This window comes from Anopheles nili, chromosome 2 (assembly GCF_943737925.1).
Source record: "Anopheles nili chromosome 2, idAnoNiliSN_F5_01, whole genome shotgun sequence".
Classification (NCBI taxonomy): Eukaryota; Metazoa; Arthropoda; class Insecta; order Diptera; family Culicidae; genus Anopheles; species Anopheles nili.
Window position 1 is genome coordinate 48,469,435 of NC_071291.1, and position 25,342 is coordinate 48,494,776.

Here is a 25,342-nt window from a genome sequence, read left to right on the forward strand (position 1 = left end):
CTCCCCAACAGGCACTCTATCTGTTCAGCCAGAAGAAACTTATACGACAAATTTCTGTTAATTTTTCAAATTTCCATCATCTGTCATCTGACATTAATGATTTGTTGTTTGATTTTTGTTATAATAAAGAAAGCGAGGTTTTGAATAGAAGCAGGAGTATTAGATGCCATTTGTATGTTTGCATGATTTGTAAGGTACTGCGTATTATAATAGATAGGGTTTGGATAGAACCAGGAGTATTAGATGCCATTTGTATGTTTGCATGATTTGTAAGGTACTGCGTATAACAGAATATGGGAGCCAGCATTTGCTTCCCGCTGAGAGAGCTGAAACTATAGCCAAATATCGTGAGAATGTCCGAATGTTTACTTATAATTTTCTAAAGGCAGCCTTTCTTTGAGCGCGTCGCTCATAACAGATCTCTCGCAATTTGGACAATATTTCAAATATGCGGTTCCAAGTTTACTATTTTTTAGTTCCCAGCAATAAATAGAGAAATACGAAAATGTTACGCTCGAGTCGAAGCTATTTGATAAGTGCTTCAGGTGATAAACTTTATCGTTGAATTCAAATTCACTCGGCTATAAAACCAAATTTGTTGCAAGTGTTATGGCATTGATTAGATTGAACTCACCAGTCTTCTTCAAGCATTAGTTTCTGTTGGTAATATCTCAACTCTAGCCAACCAGCGTTACTAATACCGTTTTGGTTTAATTGCCGGTTTTTGTTTCATTTATCGCACTGCGTGTTGTACCGGGTTCTAACCAAATAACTATATCGATAGGAAATTCAAAACAAAAAATAGAGAAGTAATTCCTCTGATTGCAGCATAGCGTAAACCTCGTGTTCTTATATTGCAAGAAGAAATATTCTTTGCGACCTACTAGAAGAAAAAGAAAATTGAACTCACAAATGTTAGTCGTTAGAACCAAGTATGAATGCCAATGAACGCATTGCAATAAATGTCACAAAGAGCGATAGTTAAACCGACACGGTTTTATTAGACATTGGTGGGATAAAGTTATTGCTTTACCGGCAGAACCTTTAGAATCTAAGGCTTACAGCAGATTGCATTGCTTTCGTGTAGCATGGCATCAACTGATGAATAAGTAAACAACAATATGACGGCCTTACGTCAAGAAGAAACTCCTGTTGTTGATTTTTAACATGTGTTCCTTATTTATCATTTCTCGGTTTTAGCAGGATAAAAAATTACATCTAGTATTTGACCTTGTATTTCAACTAAACTATGCATGTATATTGAAAGCTAAGCAGCTAAAACAGGTACATTAGAAACCATCGTGGTGAGTTGTTTGTTAATTTTTGGTTTTAAAAGTGCTGATAGGTTGCGGTGTTATTGGTCATTAAAAAGAGCAGAGAAGTGAAGTATGCGGAGGAAATCAAGTCGGTTTAGGCTTGTCAAAAATAGTAATAAATTTCTCCACCTGATAACGTACGTGTGCTGTGATCGCTAGAAACATATTAACATTTTTATACATGTGCTAAAAACTTCAATATCACCCTAGCGATTGGTCAAAAGTTAGTTCGTTCTTAACCTGCTACGTAGCGTCCAGTTTTAAAGTTCATCATATGATATAATGTGTATTGTTATTACTTCACAATGAATGGAAAAAGTTGGAAAATGTCAATGAATGCTAGTTGTGCATCACTTTTAATGCGCACATTAAAAACCATAAATAATACATCAATATATCAATAATGTGTTAGATAAAATAGTTCCCATCCCAATAGATCCCATTCGATAACTGAAATAAACGAAAAAAAAATCAATTTTGGTGTAAGAGTTGCTATATAGATCTGGAATTTCAATAGCCCAGTACAACTATGTATGTGTAGCGTTGGCCTTTAGTAGTAGCACTACTCGAGCAAGCAGCGATTTCGTATAGTAACCATACCAGTTGTAAAGCAAGTTTTTGAAGAATTTGAACATACCCGTTTAGTAAACCCACAAAAGGATCGAAAAAATAAAAAAATAAAATCTGTGTGTTTTAAACAAAAATTGAAGCTGACCATCATGCTTCCTTGTGTTTTGTTACGTAGAAAATGTGCGATTGCAGGCTTGAAATAGCTATGTACTGAAAACAACGAAACTGTTACAAGATAGTAACAGTTAGGAGTTGTAAGGATACCTAAACCTAACACTTATTTTGATTTACGTTTCTTCTATAGATGTGTATGTGTTAATGTTAGTAGCAATTAGTTTGTTACTGGCACGTGTAACTTGTCGGAACCCACGAGGATCGTTGATGGCACGAAAGCGGCCAGCACTGGATGTTGGACAGGTTTTAGCAAGCCCCTCAAGCAAAATGCCTTCTCGAGAGTGCACTTCTGACTGTGGCAACAATTATAATAATGATAGTCAATCGTCATCTCATAAAGTTAGATATTTACCTTCGCCCACTCGATCATTTTCCGATCGTAAACAATATAGGTAAGTACGGCACATGAATTGTATATTTATCGCATTTTATTCATCACATCATAATTTAAGTTAAACAATCACAAATTGGGTTAAACAATCATCGATTCAACCACAGGTCTATTTTGCTGGCAAATGGACTACATGCTTTATTAATTGCTGATCCAACGGAACAACCAATCCAGTCTAACATAGAAGGCATCATATATGATGAAACCAACCAACGGGATATGAGTAGTTCCACTGTGCAATCTGATGTCGAAGATTCGATCGAAGATGATGATGATCAACCGATAAGTGAAACCAGTTATGATAGCGACAGTAGTGCTAATGAACTCTTCATGGAAAAAGAGGCTGCGGGTGAAAAACTGGCAGCCGCTGCACTATGTGTCGGTGTCGGTTCATTCAGCGATCCGCGAAACATACAAGGCCTTGCCCACTTTTTGGAACATATGATATTCATGGGCAGCAAAAAATATCCACAAGAAAACGAATACGATTCATATATAAGCGTAAGTGATGCTCAGTTCAAATACTATTAGATATATGTTTCATAGATTTTTTTGTGTTTTCTTCCTTTTTAGAAATGTGGTGGTTTTGACAACGCTGTTACAGATTTAGAAGAAACCACATTTTACTTCGAAATCGACGAATCGCATCTAGAAGGTGCTCTAGATCGTTTTGCTAGTCTATTTACTGAACCTCTAATGTTACGTGAGTCCGTTTGTCGTGAGCGTGATGCAGTAGAAAGCGAGTTTCAAACCAACAAGAATCGATTTTCTTCCGCACGAGAGCAACTTATGGCATCACTAGGCCGCAATGACCACCCAATCAGTTTATTTTCGTGGGGTAACTTGAAAACACTGAAAAACAACATAACTGATGACGAGTTGTACAAGGAATTGCATAAATTTCAACAAAAGCATTATTCGGCACATCGTATGCATTTTGCTGTACAGGCACGTATGACCCTAGATGAGTTAGAGTCGCTTACAGTTAAATATTTTTCGGCAATACCCTACAACGGAATACCTCCTGAGAATATGTCATTAAAATTCAACGAAGAAAATGCATTTGGAGAGGAATTTTACAAAAAACTTTTCATTGTGAAACCTATATCGGATGTTTGTCAACTAGACATAACATGGTGTTTGCCTCCTAGCGTAAAGGTAATGAAAGCAAAATAATATTCAAAAAACATATTTCAATCTGTAATTTAACAAATATGAAAGCTAATCAAATCAATTATGTTTTAGAACTACCATGTTAAAGCTATTGACTACATTTCATATGTAATGGGCTTTGAAGGAAGAAATAGTCTAACAAGTTATCTTCGCAAACGGTAATCAAATGATTGTACTAATAATAATTGATTTCTAGTAGACTGCATTTATTTTGGTTGTCAACGAAGTTTTTTTTAACAAAAATATTTCCATATTCAGCTCACTGGCTTTAGATGTACATACGGGTGCTGGTTCCGGTTTCGAAAAAAATTCACTTTACACTTTGTTCAGCATATCAATAACAATGACGGATCACGGTTTGGAAAATGTGGAAGAAATATTAAAAGCCGTGTATTCTTTTATAAGATTATTAAAACGCGAAGGACCTGTCGAATGGATTTTTAAAGAGTTACAAGAATTGGAAGCAACATCATTTCGTTATAGAAAAGAGAAAGAAGCTAGTGATAACGTAGAAGAGTTAGTAGTCAATATGCGTTACTATCCCCCTGAAGATATTATCACTGGCTCTGAACTTTATTTCCGATACGATCCACAAGAGATTTGGACAGTTATCAATAATTTAAATGAGCCAAGATTTAATCTAATGATATCTGCTACAAAATCTTACCGTAATGTTACTTATGATCAAACCGAAACGTGGTTTGGAACGGAATTTACCAAAATGGGTAAGAGCCATAAATTCATTTCAATTCAATTTTTTATTTTAACCCTCGCTTCTATAGCAATTCCAGAAGAATGGCAGCGATTGTGGGAAAAGGCTGAACCAATGCAAGAAATTAAACTCCAAGAAAAAAACCAATACATTTCGACGAACTTTTCCATATTGGCAGATGAACAAACTAAGCTAGAGGTAAATGAGGTCAGTATAAAGTAATTCATATTGTACTAAAATATTATGTTGCAGATGCCGCCTTATCCAGTAAAAATATTGGAGAACGAAGTATGCGAACTGTGGTTTCGTCAAGATGCAAAATTTAAGTTACCTTCTACGTTAATGTACTTTTACATAATGTCTCCACGGCCGTTTAATGATCCTAAAAGGTAAATGGAGAACTCAGATGACCCATTGAAGCTATATTTGAACAAAATATTGCATGTAGCGTTATTTTGACCCTACTGTTCATATTTTAGCTCCGCTTTGGCAGGATTTTTTGCATCAATGATCAAATTTCAAATAGCGGAAGAACTTTATCCTGCCGAAGTAGCAGGTCTTAACTATGAATTGTATTCGGCTGAAAAGGGGTTACTGCTCAAAATAGAAGGATACAACGAAAAGTTACCTATAATTGCTGATGAAATTTCCGCTACAATGGGCCGTTTCACAGAAATCCTCAGCGAGAGTGTGTTTGAAGTGATCAAAGTAAAACTTGAGAAAGCATACTACAATGAACTGATGAAACCCAACAAACTGAATCGGTGAGTTAGCTGCAATAATGAGTTTTCAAAGATGTAACTATCTGTAATATGTATAAAAAATTCAACATTTTGTTCTTCAGGGATGTACGCCTAAAATTAGTTCAAGTAAATCATTGGACAACGTGGGAAAAATTTGAGCACTTGAAAGCTTTTACCCCAAATGATGTGCACCAATTTGCAAAAGATTTTTTCAATGGTTTTAAAATACAGGCTCTTATGCAAGGTAACTTAAATCATGAAACTGCGAAAAATGTGATGCAAAAAGTTTTGAGTAATTTCAACGGATCATCGATTGCAGATGTAAGAATAATTTAAAATAGAATAATATGCCCTAAATACTAATCACTGTTTTTTTACTTTGAAACAGATCAAAAGCATTGAGTCTAAGGCCAGAGAAATTCCAGTAGGAGATAATTATATAAGAGTGTCAAATTTTCGAGAAGCAGATATTAACACCGTAACTACAACGTTCTACCAAGCCGGACCAGTCACTCCATCCTTACATGCGTGTCTAGAGCTCTTAGTCTCGTTGTTGGAGGAACCACTGTTTGATATTTTACGTACAAAAGAACAATTGGGATACGATATATCAACTACGCTTCGTGATAATGCTGGTATTTTAGGATATTCAATAACGGTACACTCGCAAGAAAACAAATTTAGCTACCATTATATCAATGAACGCATTGAGCTGTTCAACGAGCACTTCGCAAAGGTGTTACAAAACATGAGGGACAAAGATTTCGAACTGGTTAAAACATCACTGAAACATCGAAAACAAGTGGTCGATACAGAACTAAAAAATGAAGCTTCTCGGCACTGGGGTGAAATCACGACAGAAGAATACATATTTGATAGAAATAAGCTTGAAGTAGAACAAATTGAAAAGCTGTCTAAGCCGGACGTTTTGAAGCTTTATCATCGTCTAGTGATGAATCCAACAAGCCGAAGAAAGCTTTGTGTACAAGTGGTTGGTAACACTAGAAACTCATCCACAGAGTCTGTATTAACGGACAGAAAGGATAAGGACGCCGAAACGCCGCAGGAGTTTCACTTAAATTATATTGATTCCCCTAATGAAACACCGGAAAATGAGCGATATATAGATAACATTTATAAATTTACTGAAAATCTGAAAGTGCATTCAATGATAAAAATAGATTTTGGCTCTACCGGTTGAACGTTAGATGATGATTTATTTACTAACATATTTTTGTTTCTTTTCGTTCTGCTGACACTGTCGTTGCTGAATAAAACTGTTGAAATTTAACTCTTCCGCTTCGTCGTCTCCTATGGAATGCAGAAATAAAATAATTGAATAAAAAAAATCGTTAAATTTGAGGTGACTTAAACAGCGTAAGAATTTTGTGCATACGTTTTAGGGATATTCTGACAAATATATAATTATTAATATTAATATTTAATATTCATTAATTATGAAGTGAAAACTACAAATATACATTCCAATAACTATTTTTCAATTCAACTTTATATTCTATTGAAAGCACTGGCAACATCTGATTACTTAGGCACTACACTGTGAACACACTGTATGTGGTAATACTGTGAATACAATGGCAACATATAAATGTGCACAGCACTTACAGGCCTAACAATGATATGTTAATTTCAAAACATTTACTTTAAATCTCTTTTCTCAAATGACGCGGCATGTACATGTAATCGGACTCCAATACAGATGGGCGATACTTGTATAAAATTCTTCCATAAAAAACTGAAACGCAACGGCAATAGCTCAACTACAAGTTCACCTAATTTGCTCAGTATCTTGATAAAATAATGTATAATGCATATAACTTACCAACTGACACAATCGTATCCGCACATTCTTGGCCTTCATCATCGTCGGAACTTTCGTTGGCCGGATGCTTCAAGTAAATGGTATCATTGTGTTCCGCATTCACACCAATTTCATTAGTTAGAGAAATTTCTACTCCTACGCTGTTACTCGCAGCTTTTGAAAATCCTTCCGCTGTTCCGTGTTTGTTTAATTTTTCTTTTCGTATCTTCTCATACTCTTGCTTGTAGACGCTAAAATGAAGAAACAATCAATTTTTACAGTCTTAAAACGCAAAAAAGGCTTACCTTTCATACTCTTGAACAGCTTCATTGATCAACATAAAAAAATTATCAAATCCAGCTCCAGTCATGGACGAAACACCACAAGATTTTAAATTTTTGTAGAACTCATCTAATGTGAGGGACATGGTACGGGTAAGATTAGTAACGTAGGCTGTCTCGTTTTCGAGCGCCTCTTGAAATGTTTCGAAGTCCTGCATCCATTGTACGGCAAATTCGCAGTCTTGTATATCAACTTTGTTCATAACAATAATAAAGGGTAGACGCGCTTTATACAAAATCGAGCAGGCGTACAGCATGTTGGACATGAAAGTGGTAGGACTAGTCGAACGCACGATATCCATTACATAAACAATAACAGTGGGAAAACACGTAGCCAGTGCCTCTGTAATTATGGTACCAGATGCTGACCAAGTGAATACCTCAATTTGCCCGGGGGTATCGATGATACAGTATTCATGGGTATCCTGAGCTTTTTCGATTAGCTCAATCACTTTTCCAAACTTGGTTGAAAATAAATTTAGTGCGGTCACAATTCCACCGTTAGGACCAAGATTGTAACGTTTCATCACTTCCTTATACTTTACCGTGTCGCGGATATCTGGTGGAAATACAAAAACAAATAAATGATATATAAAGAATAAAGATGTAAAATAATCCACATTCATACCTATATTTACTGGGTATGGTGTTTCGCGACACGCGGGGTCCAGATTGATCAAATAAGGCAATGAACCAGAATTACAATGCCGATATTGTGCCAACTTCTTAACGAAAGTTGTTTTTCCCGATCCGGCCATGCCGAGCACGATCACACAAACCGGATTCTTTTTAAATCCGTGACTATTACTAGAACTTGTTGTCGACGTTGGATCGTCTGATTGTTGTTTCATTTTTGCTCTTTACAATGTAACCCTACAATTATGTTTAAGTCAATAATTACAAATATGACCAAAAAAATCAGTAAACTTTTGAGTATTCTTCTTTGTGAAATGGGATGTAGCCTTCTATATTCGAATTCTCCAAAGAGTCACTTCTAATATATTCAAAGGTTGACCACTTCTTTATAGGCTCGACTATCTAGAGTCATATGCCTTACAGTGAAATACACCGGATACAACCGTCCACTTCGAGAAGCAACGATAGTATGAATTTTTGAGTAAACTAAGGTAAACAACGTGAGTTGATCTGCATTAAATACGTTTTACACCAAAACAGACTCTTCTGATTTGACAATTCTTACGGCCACATTGACGTCTCAAAGGCACTCAATAACTCAAATCTGTCTAGAAAAAATGCCATTTTACGGTCTTTACCGTTATTTACACAAAAATCGCGTTCAAAATGACGGTAGATAACGACATCAATGAGGCTAGCCAAGAAATTTCCATGCAGATCGGATCGGTCAGATTTCATCAGGTGTTATATAAAAAAAATGAATTAAAGTACCCGGCGCTTGCTTGTTCTACGGATGTACATAAAATGCGACCATGTCCTTAGGTTTGTTTACATCCGATCAGTCGCCGGCATATCAGGCGTCGTATGTGTGCAATCGAGTTTGTATATGTTGGCATAGTCCTCAGAGGTGGGTGGGGGTTAGCTGCGCGAGTGTGTGAACATGTTTCGTTGTAGCAATAGGGGCGCTGGCGAGCGTATGTGTGTGTGTGTGTGTACCAAGTATATAAATTCTTAATTTCCTCACTATAGCGAGGAAGAGACATCACATGTGCGATGCGCCAGGGAGTTCATTCCGCCTCCATTCTGGATTCCTTTTTTAATTTCCTGGTGTCGCCGGAAAACGTAATGCCATCTAAAAACAAAACCACTAAACTCCTCTTTTTTTGCGAAATGGGATGTAGCCTTTTATATTTGAGTTCTCCTAAGAATCACTTCTAATATATGGAAAGGTTGACCACTTCTTTACAGGCTCGACTATCTAGAGTCATATGCCTTACAGTGAAATACACCGGATACAACCGTATACTTCGAGAAGCAACGATTGTAAAACCACTCGAAACTCGAACCATAAAGTCCTTCCAAAACTTTTATTTACTACCGGACGATATTTTTTGGCAATGTCATCAAATTTATATCCATATCCCGTAGCACCTATAATAGCACCGGTAATGTTTTTACAATTTCATTTATAGCTGTTCTGTTGATTTTTATTTTCTTTTATTTAACTACCGCTAGCAGTAGAAACTTAGTAGTAACTTTATGTGTAACTCGACCATCCGATGTACATTTGAGCAAGATTATCTATATCCGTTGCTTCCTTAATAAGATGATTTACTTGCCCTTCTATTGACAACGGTATGTGAGACAATTTGCTGTTCACTTTAACGTATCCTTTAAGCCTTTGCTCTATGTTCATTACGTTGTGCATTGCTTGAGGATCAGTGCGCTCGGTATTGGTGGTATCTCGATTGTTCTGCCCGCTGTGTCCATACGAAGAACTACTAATTTTGCTCCACGACACCATTGGATCATACACAAATGGTTTTAAAACTGACATAAAAGTAGGAGCATGGGATTGTAATAGTCGAAGAACTATTTCACAACAGCGTCGGTATAGCCCTTCCACTCCGAGTGGTCCCATCGCATCCACCATATTATGCGTTAATCGAAATGGAACTAATTCCGGAATTTGAAGTGTTTCGCCTCGATTGAAGAGACAATTGAAATCTACGTGCACTGTGTCTCCATTTGTTGAATCGAATAGTATGTTTTCACCATGTCGATCACCAAGACCCAAAATGTATCCCACCATTGAAATGACGGCAGTAGTTTTGATGTAAGTAGTGCGAGCTTGAAACCAGTTATGTGGATTCGGAAAACAATCTCGAAACCACTCACGAAACACTGGCGGGTGTCGTGGTAGGAGAATAGATTCAAATACATCTCGTTTTTTCGTTAGAGACTCCGTACGCCCATAATTATAATTTCGTACTTCTTTAGCAGCCATTCCTAAGCCACGCTGTTTGTAATAGGTGTAAACAATACCACGAAATGTGTTCAGGTTGGGAATCCATTCAATAATACCACACTCCTCATTCAAAGGCATTACAGCGTAGGTACGGATGTACAGTCTTCGAAATTTAGCGTCCGGGTTTTGAGCCAAGTATTGCTTCACTACTGCATTAAATTCCATTAAACGAAAGTCTTTCCGCAGATCATCCTTTGGTTTCAACATCATAGTATAACGCTTTCCATTATGTCCGCGTAGTGTAATCTTGCGAGGTTTTTGTAACGAATGTAACACAGTCACTTCTTCCTCTATACCCACTAAGTATATTGCATTAGTTGGGTATGGTTGAAACTTGACACCAGTGTTCTTATTTAACACGAGATGCATACATTGCTCGATTGGAATAAGTACGTTGGAGAAGTGTTTGTCTGCTAGCAGCTTGGGAAGTGCGTTCACTAAGGACGATACTGTTACTTTTACCGTGGAGCCAACTCCAGTTCCAGCAATTTCTTTGTTAGTAAGCTCAATGAGACGTTCCGCTAATGCGTTGAAATCTTTGATCAGTTTTTGCATTTCAGCAGTCTGCATCAGTTGATTGTCACTAAAAATCTCGACACATCGACGCACGCGATTTGTGTACGATGACTTGTACACACTCAGCATCATCCAGAGCGTTTGTTGTGGATAGTTCATAAGCAGTTTAGCAATAATGCCTTTAAGTACATGAAAAGTGTCCAATGAAGGATGTGCTACTCGACTGATTAACTGTGAAAAAGCAGTGAAAAAAAAATATGGCGATAAAATTTCTTTGAATTTATTCGCAAGCTTGTTCATAGAGTTTGCGATGTTTTGTTTAGAAGTTGCTGAAGTATTCGACAGTTCCACTGATTTCGGTAAAGTCTTGGCAGTTGAATCTAGCCATATGCTCAAAACTCTAGGCATTGATTGGTAGATGTAGCTCGATCCGTACATCATCGATTTACCGTACGATTTCATAACCTCCAAAATCATTTCCCAGTAATAAGGCGTATCTTGTTCGCTAACAGGACATGCATTGTACAATTTGTCAATATATTGCGCCAACTGAACAAGCCCAACTTCACTCTCTGGATCCAGTCTTACTGCTTCTGCAAAAAAGCGTCTATTAACGTTTGCTGAAATATTGGAGGCTTCGGCATTATACACCGCAATGAGCCGCTTTCCTTCGGCGTATATTAAACGATGCTCTTTTGGAAGCATCTTGGGGTCAACTACAGCAGCTTCACTGACGATTTCATTAACTCCTCGTTCAAGAACCTTTAGTGCTCCAGTCATATCTCGGCGATCCCACAATAGCTTAGCATTTTTTATAAACAAATCACGTGGTCGATAGCTTTCAGCATGGAGAATATACAATAGCGCTTGCTGGTACATATTGGCTCGGGACGCCAGCTCCGTACTCTTCATCCATAGTTCTCCAATCATTTTATCAATCACTTCACGCAGCCGTATAGCGTTACTTTTATCACTGCCTTCTCCCCATTGAGTTTCATCTACTGTTGTTCGAATTTCTTTAAGCAATATGCGCCGTAAACTGATGATAGGTTCTAATGTGGTTGCATTTGGTTGCAATATCTCTAGCTTTAGGTTCAGATTGTTCATAACGCGTCGAATGTCATCTATCATGCTTGCTGTAGCACTGTTCGCCGAATTTCCCTTGTGCTCTATGGAACGTAAACTTCTCATAATGTGACCGCATTTCTCAAACTCACTAATGATGTGCAATTTTAGAGTCTGCTCATAACGCTTTTCATACGAGCCTAACTGCTCATCTGAAAGTCGAGAACTGACACGTTCGTTACAACCACCTCGAATCACTTGCAACCGAGCACGCTGTATTTCTGAGCGAAATCTTTCATAATTAGGTTGACGGTATTCAACCATCAGAGATCCACAAATAACACCCCAATGGCGGTCTTCAGAGTCAATAACCCCTTCCGAAACATCCGACTGTCGTTGAAGAAGTAGTTCCTCTAGTTCTTCGAATCTTCCCAATCGATAAAGTGGCTCGGCTTGAATGTCGAGTAAAGGACCATACAGCGTTGTGTCATGAAATCTTGTTAGTAAACTCTCAGCCAGTAATAATGCTGTTTCTGGTTGATCTAGCCGTAAATAGCACTCAATCATACTATTCAAATCATCTAGCTTGGGTGGTTGTTTCTCAGCACTATTTAACTGGAGTAATCGCTCGTAACATGCAACCGCCTCGTGTAACCGACCTGTCGCGTTGTGGTAAAGAATTTGCTCCTGCAGTGTGGGTTCCGTCGTCTTAAGAGCCATCACACCCTCTACAGAATCTGTATCACCAAGCCGTGAGTAAATTTCAGCTAAAAATGGCAATTTCTCTTGCAGCCCTTCGTTTCTGGCTTTACCGTAAGAGGATTGTTCCACGTACTGCAAAGCTCTTGCATATTCGTGACACTTAAAATTCACTTTAGCTAATAACATACAGTCAAATTTATTTAAGAAGTCATCCACAACATCAAAATCGTGCCGGTTGTTTGTGTGTTCCTTGTTCTGAATCGTGTCTTCTTTGTGACGTTGCCTTCGCCACCGTTCAAGAAAATCAAACAATCCAAATGCATATTTTGCACAATGCAATGATAATTCTTTGCCGGATGTATCCGGCTGCTCTTGAGTCATGCATATCATTTCTGCTGTACCGAACGTCGCGTCTTGTTGTATTTTTTCGTTCGAATTCACCACCATAGAAAGCGTAGACGGACTATTAGATGACATAATTGCGGCATTAAACACCGTTTGGAGTTCTCCGGCAATACGGTTTCTTTGTTCGACACCTTCGCATAATTGCAGAGAATGAAGAAGTATGTAGGGCAGCATTATCATTAATGTACCTCTATCACAGCGAAGACTTGGTTTAAAAGCTCGCAACAGATTGCGCGTTGAATCTTGCATTATGTTTTCGATCAACTGGGAAGCCCATTGGTAAGACCATTCATGACTCGAACGCACATTATTAAACACAGAATGAAGTACTGGCGATGTCGTTTTTGATACCGTGGTATAGCAAGACGAGAGTAGCGGTTCCATGATCGGACGTAAACGCTCGGGAATAGTCTCCCATACATCACGTTTTTTGTTTGCTGTGGGAGATACACCACGTTCGTTCAATACTTCCTGTATTGCGAGCGAAAAACTATCCACAAATTTGGAATCCTTCTGTCTTTGATACGCTCTGCAAAGTTCGCGTAAAGCAATCACAGCAAACGCGTCCGAATGAATGCTTGTAGCGAAACCCAATCCGTTCGGTGCATAGTTTGGTGGTAGATGGCTGGGGGCTAGAGCCCCAAGTTCGCCAAGACATTCAGCTGCCCGCTGTTGCAGATGTGTCTCTTGCTCGCTTAGTCCGCGGATCAACGTTTCCACTAGTGAAGCTATAGTACCAAGACTGATTCGCTGATGTTGTCCAAGGACAGCTTCATTTAGCTCTATTCGGTTATTTTCACAAATCCGACACAGGTGAGAAAGAGCGAAAATTCGAATTTTTAAATTCTCATGATTGCAGTGCCGAATTAACTCTTCCAAACGCAATGCAAAGCGATTATTTGCGTCTACGTTTTCTTGTATTGCTATGCGCGATGATACTATCTTCTTGACTTCCTTGGGGACATCCATATCCTCGATGAAGAATAAATCACCGATGTAGTTTCCTAAGAGGTTATTATTCTCTATCACTAAATAACGGAAAATATAGCGTATGTCTTCTGCATGGGAAATGAGTAACGGTTCTAATGTAACAAATATTGTGCTTAGAAGAGAACCAAGTTGACGTACATCCACAGTACATACAAAAATTCGCCAAACTTTCACACAGTGCTTTACCAATGTTGTATCTTCTGTCGATAATGTCAGTGCCGTTCGCAGTAAAGCAATGATTTTGAATCGGAAAGGCGTTATAAGTTCGCCGCCAAGTAAACGGATGATATCACCTAGGCTTAATAAAATCTGACGCTTAAGATATTTTTCTTCGTCGAAGTTGACTAGCGTTGCTTCAAAGTTTGCAAGAACGCCAAGGAATCGTTCAGCAATGTATTCAGCAACAAGCACTGTAGATACATCATCGTTATTTTTGGATAACAAACTTCGAATCACATTCATAACACATTCCGGGTTGATGTGATAAAAAACCAGAACTTCTGATACGGTTCGCTATAACAAAAGAAAGAGTGTTAAAGTTTTACACGAAGATATATATATATATATATATATATATATATATATATATATATATATATATATATATATATATATATATATATATATATATATATATATATATATATATATATATATATATATATATATATGTACATATTCTTGTTACCTTAATATCAGAGTGGAGCAAATGAAAAAAACTATTGCCAGTAAGCTTCATTATGTATTCAATGCACTGATTGGTAATGTCAACGGTTTCGCTGATGAATAGGTACGTGTAAATAGTTAGAAACGAAGCTGATAACATTGCCACCAAATCTTTACGAACAATGACGGATATTTCGCGTAATAGATTCTCGCATTTGGGTAATTTTAAACACCAAGGAAGAAGCATCGCCATCATTATCTTGTACTGCTTACTAACAAAATCCAACGGATCTCGACAACCGAACGTATGACTGACTATATTCATTGATTGGTGTAGAGTAACCTCTGCCAGACTGTAATTACTAACCGCAATTCCCATTATTAACTTGATCACATCGTGGCGATACGATGAGAGAATACTCCATGGATTGATTTTTTGCCTAGCGCACATTTCCGCAATGGCCACAGAAGCTTCATGTGTTGCAGGTGATTCTGGTTGCATCAGAAAGAAAAGAAGCAGTTGCACGCACTGTGATAATATTTCCATCGATTCACTTGACTTGGGTTTTGATTGCATATAATATTGAGCATCTGCAAATTCCACGATCGTTCGTATTATTGTAGACTGGTGGCGGTATGGGGTTTGATTTGTGTGGCAGTATTTAGTAGCTGACAGAAGCTGCTCCAGTAGTAGCCTAATAAACTTTTCGTACTCCTCCGGTTTATTAGAATATCTTTCGAACATAATTTGTACAACTGTTCGAACGCCAAAACTCATTCTGTGTGACACTTCTGCAAAATTACCACTAAATATACGAATCCAATGCGGAATGAATTCTGCGTCCACTAATGTTGTGTGTTTCAGAGCAGATGGAAGGAAATTTGTCCACGCCATCCAAATTATTTCGTCTATTTTATCTATAGTTCTCAATAATGTATTTCGCACATGAGAATCCAATACCAGAGACTGCCCTTGAGCAAGCAAGCATTGTGTTGCCGTTTTTAGGTAATAACCTTCGTGACTATTTGAGTTAGATTGTTTGAAATAGTTGCATTCATCACATTCAAAGACACGTTCGGTGCTTGATATCTGGTATACACGAAAATTTGTTATATTTCCGGATTTAATGCAACAAAGCAGATTTAAAATTTCTATTATATGCGTAAAGGCATTCTCGTCGCTGTTAGATAAGAATGGCAGAAACACTTTATCAAAAAGAATTGATAAACTAATCTTTGAAGACAAAATTAACTGTTTGAAATGCTCCAAGAGTGATTGTTTGACTGCGACGCATTCTGATGCAGCTATATGTACCAGGAACTGTACAAGATACTCCGTAAAGTAGCTTTTTACTACTTCCTTATTTAGGTAATCAACTTGTAAATTGCACATGCGTGCTACGGCTCGACAACACAAGTTTATTTTGAAATATGCATTCGATGTACCGCCATCGTTATCGTTAAGTTTTGCTTCCTCGAATGGTCTGGATAGAATTTGTAGTAATGCTCGTTGTTGATTCTCGCCTAGCAGCTTACAATCGGCAATGTGTATTATGTTGAAACATAGATCCATAAGATCGTTCGGACTTTCGCTACAGATTAGCATCAAACTTTCTGTATCCAACAGCTTGGGATTTGAATCAAAAAACACATATAGCTGATTAGCTGTATTGATATTCTTCCTCATCGCGTCCAATTGATGTGTTTGTAGTTTAAAGCTAACTGTATTAGCCAGAATTATGGCATGTTTCAATAATTTGCTATTTTGTTCAATTTGCACTAGCACATTAGCCCATACAGTGCTGAGTTTGTGTACTGATATCGTACTGTAAGATTCAATGCGATTTGATTGGCCAGATGGATCATGATTGGCTTTCTGCAATAGTTCATCCACAATAGCTCCATACAATCCGACCATTATTGCTTCAGGACTGCGACTTAACGCAGATATCACCGTATTGGTACATGTTGACGACGTGCTCAGTTTGCGTAGGAAGATAGTAAGCTGGTAACACAATTTTTCTGTAGATGTTCGATCTATTCCCTCGTCCATTTGTAGCATGTTTTTAGCGTTAGTCAGTAAATCTGCAACGACGATATTTAGCTTATGTGCTAGATCAATGTTCACTGTACGCAAGAATGACGAGTTGTTTAAAGCACAATACAAATGGAACAGCGCTGTTATGTACTGATTAATGGCTTGATAACGAACAAACTGCAACGAATGCCATGCATTAACAAGATTTAATGATGTAACTATCAAAGCCATCAGATCCACGGATAAATTTGCGGAATAAGAACACAGAAATGTCTTTTCATTGTGTTGATAATAGTTACGGAAAAATAAAATACAAGCGCTTTTTTCCATTAAATCTCCACACGACAAGGTACGTAGTACAGCAAAAGTTCCAGCTCGTAGAAACTCTGCAGTTTCTTCGCATTGATCTTTAGCAACGATTGACATTGTTTCATTGAGAGAATGCAAACAGTGCAAACGAACCATACGACATTGGGCAGTGCTGGTGATTTCAATTTGTCGAAGTTTATGATTGTTTCCGAACATACTAGCATTGATAAAGTAATCATAGAATGCTGATATTGCGACTTTGTCATCTGTTTTGAAATCATTCATTTGATCGAGAAGTTTAATGAACTCTTTTGAGATCTCCATGGCTAACCATCGTTGCTTAATGAAGCAGGCATTAACCATTTCCTTTTGTAAACTAGTGTAGCTTGCTGAAATACTGTACAACAAATATGATTTAGTACAACTCGTAATAAGATGTGATTATTGAATCAACTAGCACGTTCAACTTAATAAAACAACCTGGTGTGATTGTGATCTCTACCTTAGGTACTCCTCCATAGAAGAAATTCGAAGCAATTGGTATACAAACCAAAAGTTGCATTCTCGGCACATCTTACGCTCCGCATCAGTGGTAAGCAACGTTGCCGGGAATAGACCCGGATCATCATATGTAATATCAGTCCGAATCATATTCAATATTTTTTCAAGTTGCGATCCATGATCGTTCATAATACCAGTAAATGTGGCGACCAACGTTTCCCACATGCTTTCTGTATCAGCAGTTGCATATCGTGTCTTCTTATGAATGTCCATTGCTGTTGCCATATTCCAACAAATGTGGAATCACCTTAGCTTATTGGGCTGTTATAGAAAATATTTCAAATTTATTTCATTTATACGGTAGTTTTATGAAAAATTCCAATGAAATTCGAAAGTAACTTACTAAGATGATGCTGTAATTGTGTCGTTTTTCTTGTTTACGCGCGGGGTATTATAATAAGTTCCAGCTGAAACACAAAACAAAACACAGAAACTCTTCAAATCTAAACAGCAACAGAATCAATGCTTTTGCCGGGAACAATATAAAATGAGACAGCCTATTTTGACATTATGGGATTTGACGTACTGGTAACGTATTGACAGCGAATCATACTGTTGACTTTATATATTTATTTCGAAAATAATGGCTCAAGTTACTGTTCCATACAACCGTTGCTTCTCGAAGTGAACGGTTGTATCCGGGGTATTTCACTGTAAGTAGATAGTCGAGCCCATAAAGAAGTGATCAACCTTTGAATAAATTAGAAGTGACTCTTTGGAGAATTCAAATATAGAAGGCTACATCCCATATCTCAAAGAAGAGGAAGAAGAAAGAAGTTACTGTTTGGTTCATTCATTCAATATTTAATTAATTGAATATATTATTTTACTAAATCAATAGTACTAAATACACAAAGTTAATTGAGGTTAGCATGTGGTACACGACTTAACAGTTGGCTGTTGACGGTACTCTATTACGAGCGATTAGAGCAGAATAAATCAAAAATACCATGATTTTTCTTCGCGGTTAAGTTAGAGCGCAGAAACTCCTCAAGCGAATAAGCACAATACCGGTGTAATTTTCCAAGTAGAACATTCCGTGATGTAATGATGCGTGCTCACTCTATCTACATATCTGTTTATATTACCCTCTCACTCAATAGCCTTCATGATCACTGCTACTCTACTTGTCGCTACCCCTCTCATCCACAACCGAGAAAAATTCACCGAAAAGCTATCGTTTCACTCTTTGCTCTCGCTTCCACTCACTGCCTCTTCTTCACTTCACCAAAAAGTGAGCTTACACACTCTCCATATATGTATATATATATATATATATATATATATATATATATATATATATATATATATATATATATATATATATATATATATATGTATGTATATATATATATATATATATATATATATATATATATATATATATATATATATATATACAGTATACAAGCATGAAAATACACAATTTTTGCATAAAATGCAACGTCACAAGGTTCTCAAATGAGCACATATATAAAATTATTCGTACGCTCAAAATGGACATACCCAACATTAATAAATCATATCATGATAATTCAGTGTAGGATACATCCGATAGAGATCTCAGTAACAGTTACGGTAAAGAACCCTCCGTTTGTTTCTTAACGATGGTTGTAGATATGCCACTAAAATCAGTATTTCAAGAAAACATACTAATACGAGGATGAGCTGCAATGAAACTTCCAGAGGAGGATTTGCACAGTTTCGTCTCTGTTGGTTGTTTTTTGTAAAAAAATTTCAACTTTCTGGACCATTTAATTCATGAGCTCAATGTATTTTCACGGACTGCATTTTTGGATATTATCGATAAACTACTCACTACCATTCCATAAAAATGTTTGCTGACCGTAAACTGTTATTATTTTGACGAAGCCGGAGCATTTGCTATAATTGATTGAATGAGCCCGTCAATTATATTACATCTCAACACAAATGCGCTGTAGTGGTTCTTTCGTAATGACTGGAGTAAAATCAAAATAAATTCTATAGAGTAGACCCTTCCAATGAAGGCTTTACCAAAGAATTTACTCTAGGACAACGGATTGATGAGATATTTGGCATGGATTATAGTCTTTGTTGTGCTTCTACTCTTTCCATCCTGGTATCAAATTCTGCTACTCGTTGTATCTACCCTATGTTTCCCACCGGCGTGTATAAATTTTTCCCGCGTTATGAATAGTAAGAAGAATTTGTACCATGTTTTAATCAAATTGGAAGCCTCTGTGTTTCGTGAAAGGAGAGGGATAACCATTTGGTAATTGCATGTAGAACTGAAAATTTGGAACTCTTTGTATTAGGTGATACAGTTTTAGTTGATTTCGACGACATTTGTACCTTCGACGACATTTGTACCTTGGAGAATATTTAGTGATGAAAAAATTTACCATTTCCCCTTTTAGCTCCTAACCTGGAAACTTATGCTTCATCACATGCTGTATAGAGAGTTTTAAGAAACGTATATGTAATATTTAGGTCGTATTAGATGCCATTTGTATTTTAAACATTTGTATTTTGCAGGTTGCAGAAGAATTGGCATATTTACAAAAAGATTTAAAACATGTTCAAACAAATTGGTCATCATCTTTATTTTGTATAGCCATTAAAAGGCATACATGTTGTTTGATAATAGGGGTACAGAGTAGTACAGTAGCCCTATTATATCGGGGTAACTGAAGCTTTGATTTTTGCTCCAAAAAGTTAAAAGAAGCAAGTTTGCCGTATGGCCAAAAAATTCGGTTGTCGTTTGTATTTAAAAATTCTACTCGTCGTTGTAAAAAGTGCATATGTGCTAAATTTCGGCCAAATTTGTGTTTTGTAATTTTTAGCGAATAGTATAGCCTTTTTTGAGATAGATAGATAGAGGGTTGTATTGAAGCCCCCTTTGTTCTCCACCGGAGTAGCTGACGGTTCAAATTCTTTTATAGAAATGAAAAGGAGACATACACCACAATTTTCAGTCAAATCGGTGGTTCTTTGTATTTTTTTTAGTAATTACTAGCTGATAAACCTTAGCTGATAAACTAGCTGATTTCATTCGGGTCGACGTAGTTTAAGGAAAAATAAAGGGGCATTTTAACGAATGCTTGTGTAAGTCAATTTTTGATGTGAATACTATTTTTTTCTTATTTAGTTGTATTCATTCTATAAACGTTATTTTAGTTTCGTCTTTCAAGGTTTTTTATTTCAATAAATTCATCTCTCTCTGTTCCTCTTGACATATCCCTTCCAATTGGTTGTACCAGGCTTTTTCAAAATAACATTCACTCCTTTATAAGAAATCAAGCCATTTAACCATCTTAGCTATCAAGTAAAGGATTTTTTTTTATAAAATCCTTTCTTCTCTTGTTGTTGCACAACTGCCATTTCGCTTTATAATCTTTCGCATCTTGCACGTCATCAAATTAGTAAAACCTATTTTTTATGCCTAGTGTTTTCCTCTTTATTTCTTTCGGAAATACTTTTTTATCCAGTATCATTTGTCTTGGATCCGTCACCTAAATTTATTAACATAGCAATGAGGAAATGTAGCATGTTGTTCCATCCTGAGCATGTATGACGTTTAAAATCTTTCTACTTTTCTAACTCTTATTCTTATTTCGTCACTGAAGCTACCTGGAAACAGTTTTACATTTTCCCTTATATTTCATCTGTATTGCTGTTCTCTTTCAAAACGCCATTCCCCGTTCGTAATGATTGCGTTCTGAAATTGATATTTTAATTTATTACACCAACCACCTTTCCAACGCTACTCAACACAATTAAAAATTGAATCCACCTGAATAAGGGCATAGCGGTATGTGTTGCAAAATATTTCAAACTGTTAAATTTTAACATGCATGGGAAGAAAATGAGTTAATTTTCTGAGCCCAGCTTAGTGTCTGAATAAATGTTTGAAGAGAGAAAAGTTGCAGGAAACTGAATTGTTTGTTGACGACTTTACATTTTATTTTATTCTGAAACCGGCAATTCCTTTCCCGATCATAATGTAAAAGTCACTCGTTAAAACGAATAAACAAAAACAGTTGTATCGCTGAGCGATATTTGAACATACCAATAAATTAGGGTTGCATCCTCCCATTTCCGCATTGCAGAATATGATATTTTGTTACTTGTCGCATAGACTGTGTTAAGGCGTACATGAAAAGTTGTTGTTAAATTAGACGATATTTGTTATTTCGGGCTTTTTTTTTTTCAATTTTCCGAACATGGGTATGCCCTCCCACCAATTTTTCTCCAACCGGGAGAGCTGCAACGTCCCCATTTTAATTTTCCAGTAAATATGGACTTTTTTTAAGAATTGTATGTATTTTTTAATACTTTTTCTGTATTTGGTAGAGGGAGAGGGGCAATCATTGGTTATCCGCTTGTAGAACTAAAATTTTGAAAGTCTTTGTATTAGGTGATCAAATTTTAGTTGATTTCGACGACATATGTACTTCAAAGTGATATTTTAAGATGAAAAGATATACCAAACCGGGAATCTTATACTTCATCACATACTGTATAAAGAGTCTTAAGAAACACATACGCAATATTTAGGTCAAATCTGATGTCATTTATATTTTCAATGATTTTCAATTACCGTGCGAGGGAATATATGGGAGACACCCTCTTTTTTCAACCTTGCAGGGAGCAGGACGGTTTGGCTTTTTTACAAACAGATTTATAAATCATGTTCAGACAAATTCGTCATATTTTGAATTTAGTACAGCCATTAACAGACCTACATATTGTTTCGTAATAAGGGTAGTGAGTGGTGTAGAAGTTGCCAGTTTTTTCTTCGGGGTAATTGAAGCTGAAGTTTCTGCTTCAAAAAGTTAAAAAAATGAATTACGGATATTTTAATCCTCATTTGTATTTTCAAACGAATATTATAGACTTTTCGACGGGTAAGGAAGCCCAATTGTTTTGACTTCTTCTTCTTTACTGGCCCGCTCACATTTGAGCACGTTGTACTGACATGGCCTACCTTGTTAAGCTTAGTGAGGGCTTTCATAACATTTTTAATTACTCGTAGCTGTATAGTCAGTCCTGCGTACGAGGGGGGCTCAGGCGAGATTCGATCCCAATGCTATCGTGTGTTTGTGCCGCACGCTAACGCTTCGTATATCCTAAATCTATTCGAAGATCCTAAATCTCAGATAAAATAACATATAACAATTTGACTGTTATCGGTACATTAAACCCTGGTTAGATACGATGTCTATAGACAAATCTGCTATAGACGAGCCGGTTTTCCAAGGACTGGTGCACCGAAATTGTAAATACGTAATAAATCTAACCATTATTTCATCAATTATTTCACAGCAAGCGGGAGAAGAAACTATAGAACGAACGTACGAAAACGAATGTGTATAGAAATGGGAGAGAGAAAATAGAGCGGTACTGCATAAGAGCACTATCCAGTGAGAGCACAACACGACCAGGCTTCTTTGAAGCACATAATTTCAGTTGGGAGGCTGTTAAAGCTATGAAGGATTTAAAGGAAGGAACGGGTGCAAGAGCTTCTACATACCACAGAAGAAAGACTAACGAATAATATTTAGTATTATATTTATATTTAGTGCCTCGATGCGATATTATCGAATTCGTGCCTTATAATATGTAAGCTTAATATGTATGCATATAACATAATTTTGACTTGGTTGTTTTTGTACTAATGTGTGTAGAAGAGGTACAAAATCGAGCTCATCTCCACGTGAAAGAGGTATTGCAACTAGTTTGCATCTTATATCTTCTTCTTCTTCTTCTTCTTCTTCTTGACCCGCTCATACTCATTACCAATCCGTTTCCAGGAAACACGGTTCAGGACTGCTGCACCCAATCTCCGACAGGTCCTGCTCCACTTGATCCAGCCACCGAACTCGCTGCGCTCCTCTGCGTCTCGTGCCGAACGGGTCGCTGGTGAGCACCTTCCTGGCGGGGCATGAGTCCGGCACCCTCATCACGTGCCCCAGCCATCGTATTCTTCCGGCCTTGGCCATCGTTAGAATGTCTGCTCCGCAATACAACTCAGCTAGTTCGTGGTTCATTCTCCTTCTCCACACGCCCTGTTCACAAATACCGCCAAAGATAGTCCGTAGCACACGCCGCTCGAAAATGGCGAGAGCGTTGGCGTCCTCTGCCCGTATCGTCCAAGACTCATGACCATAGAGGACTACCGGGCGAATCAGTGTGCGATATATTGTGCATTTCGTGTGTTGCTGGAGTCTTCTGGATCGTAGGAGTTTATGAAGCCCATAGTAGGCACGATTTCCCTGAACAATGCGTCTTCGAATTTCACTGTTCACATTATTGTCCGCAGTGACGATCGTGCCAAGGTAGCAGAACTCCTCTAGCACCTCAAGATCGTCACCATCAACAGTTACTCTGCTTCCAAGTCGGGTTCTATCCCGACCAGAGCCACCGGCAAGCAAGTACTTGGTCTTCGACGCATTGATCCTCAAACCAATCCTAGCGGCCTCGCGTTTCAGTCGAGTGTACGCCTCGCATACCCTCCGATGATGTCAATGTCATCCGCGAAGCCCAGGAATTGGAGAGATCGGAAGAAAATCATGCCCCGGATGACGAAGCCCGCGCTTCGCATGACACCTTCCAGAGCGATGTTAAACAGTAAACAGGAGAGTCCGTCCCCTTGCCTCAGACCCCGGTGTGAGTCGAACGGTTCCGAAAGCATGTTCGACACTCGCACCTTGCACTGCACCCCAACTAAGGTGGCCCTTAACAGCCGTACCAGCTTCCCAGGGAATCCGTACTGCTGCATGGTGTTCCATAGCTCCATCCGATCTATGGTGTCATAGGCCGCCTTGAAATCAATGAATAGGTGGGGCGTAGGGATCTGGTGCTCTCGGCATTTCTGGAGGATCTGCCGTAGAGTAAAGATTTGGTCGGTGGTGGATTTGCCTCCAACAAATCCTGCCTGGTAGCTTCCAACGAAATCTGTAGCAAGGGGTGCAAGTCTGCAGAAAAGTATTCGGGACAGGATCTTATAGGCAGCATTCAGGACTGTGATGGCTCGGAAGTTAGCACAGTCCAATCTGTCGCCCTTTTTGTAGACTGGGTGTATGACACCCAGTTTCCACTCATCGGGTAGTTCTTCCTGGTCCCAAATTCTTCTGATCAGCCAGTGGATGTTAACGGCAAGCCTCTCCGGTCCCATCTTGAACAGCTCTGCCACCAGCCCATCGCTGCCAGCTGACTTGTTACATTTCAACTGTTTGACGGCGCTGGCGACTTCGTCCAAGGATGGCGGGGGCACTTCGTCATCGTTGTTTTGGTTGTCGTAGAGCTGATCAATTCTGCATCTTGCGCTTCGTCCGGTATCCACTGCTTCTGCTCCGTTAAGGTGTCCGTCATAGAAGCACTTCCACCTGTCAATCACCTCCCGCTCGTCTGACAGTATGTCTCCTTCCACGTTACGGCACATCGCGATCATGGGAGTAAAACCGCTTCTTGCCGACTTCAACATCCTGTAGAACTTGCGGGTATCCCCCGACTGAGAGAGCTGTTGCATCAGTTGCTCGTCCGATTCTTCAAAGCTGCGCTTCTTCTCCTGGTAGAGTCGGGTCTGCTGCCTTCTCAGTCGTCTATAGTTTTCCACGTTCTGCCGGGTCTCGCGCTGGAGCATTCGGGTGCGCGCTGCGTTCTTCTCGGATAGTGCTCGTCTGCACTCATCATCAAACCATTCCTTCATCTGGTTACGTGTTAGGCGGCCAATTTTTCGCTCGGCCGTGCTGCTGATGGCTTGCTTCGCTATTCGCCAGTGGTCGTTGAGTGACATCGCCTCGGTACTGGTGTCCTCCGGCAGCGCTTCCCCCAGCGCGATCGCGAAGTCTCTCGTCACATCAGCTTGCTTCAGCCGATCTGTATTGAGCCTTGGGGTGGGCTGGGATCGTAGCCTATTG

At 38.3% G+C, this 25,342-nt stretch overlaps 3 protein-coding genes across 3 annotated transcripts; 1 reads left to right on the top strand and 2 right to left on the bottom strand.

Annotated features, from left to right (window-relative positions):
• Positions 1–2,327: 2,327 nt before the first annotated feature.
• Positions 2,328–6,513, top strand: LOC128724797 (nardilysin-like). The gene is made up of 11 exons (XM_053818521.1): positions 2,328–2,452; positions 2,559–2,746; positions 2,792–2,952; positions 3,025–3,609; positions 3,697–3,782; positions 3,883–4,349; positions 4,407–4,534; positions 4,589–4,725; positions 4,816–5,100; positions 5,181–5,400; positions 5,468–6,513. The coding sequence occupies exons 1-11, from the start codon at positions 2,328–2,330 to the stop codon at positions 6,278–6,280; spliced, it is 3,195 nt and encodes a 1,064-aa protein (XP_053674496.1). The 3' UTR covers positions 6,281–6,513.
• LOC128724808 (GPN-loop GTPase 1) lies at positions 6,247–8,093 on the bottom strand. Its single transcript, XM_053818533.1, has 4 exons — positions 7,871–8,093; positions 7,207–7,801; positions 6,923–7,152; positions 6,247–6,390 (listed from the first exon to the last, which is right to left on the bottom strand). The coding sequence occupies exons 1-4, from the start codon at positions 8,091–8,093 to the stop codon at positions 6,296–6,298; spliced, it is 1,143 nt and encodes a 380-aa protein (XP_053674508.1). The 3' UTR covers positions 6,247–6,295.
• Positions 8,094–9,394: 1,301 nt separating this feature from the next.
• LOC128724819 (serine/threonine-protein kinase ATR) lies at positions 9,395–14,855 on the bottom strand. Its single transcript, XM_053818544.1, has 3 exons — positions 14,553–14,855; positions 9,678–14,377; positions 9,395–9,638 (listed from the first exon to the last, which is right to left on the bottom strand). Exons 1-3 carry the CDS (start codon positions 14,853–14,855, stop codon positions 9,416–9,418), a joined length of 5,226 nt encoding a protein of 1,741 aa, XP_053674519.1. The 3' UTR covers positions 9,395–9,415.
• Between the last annotated feature and the right edge of the window lie 10,487 nt (positions 14,856–25,342).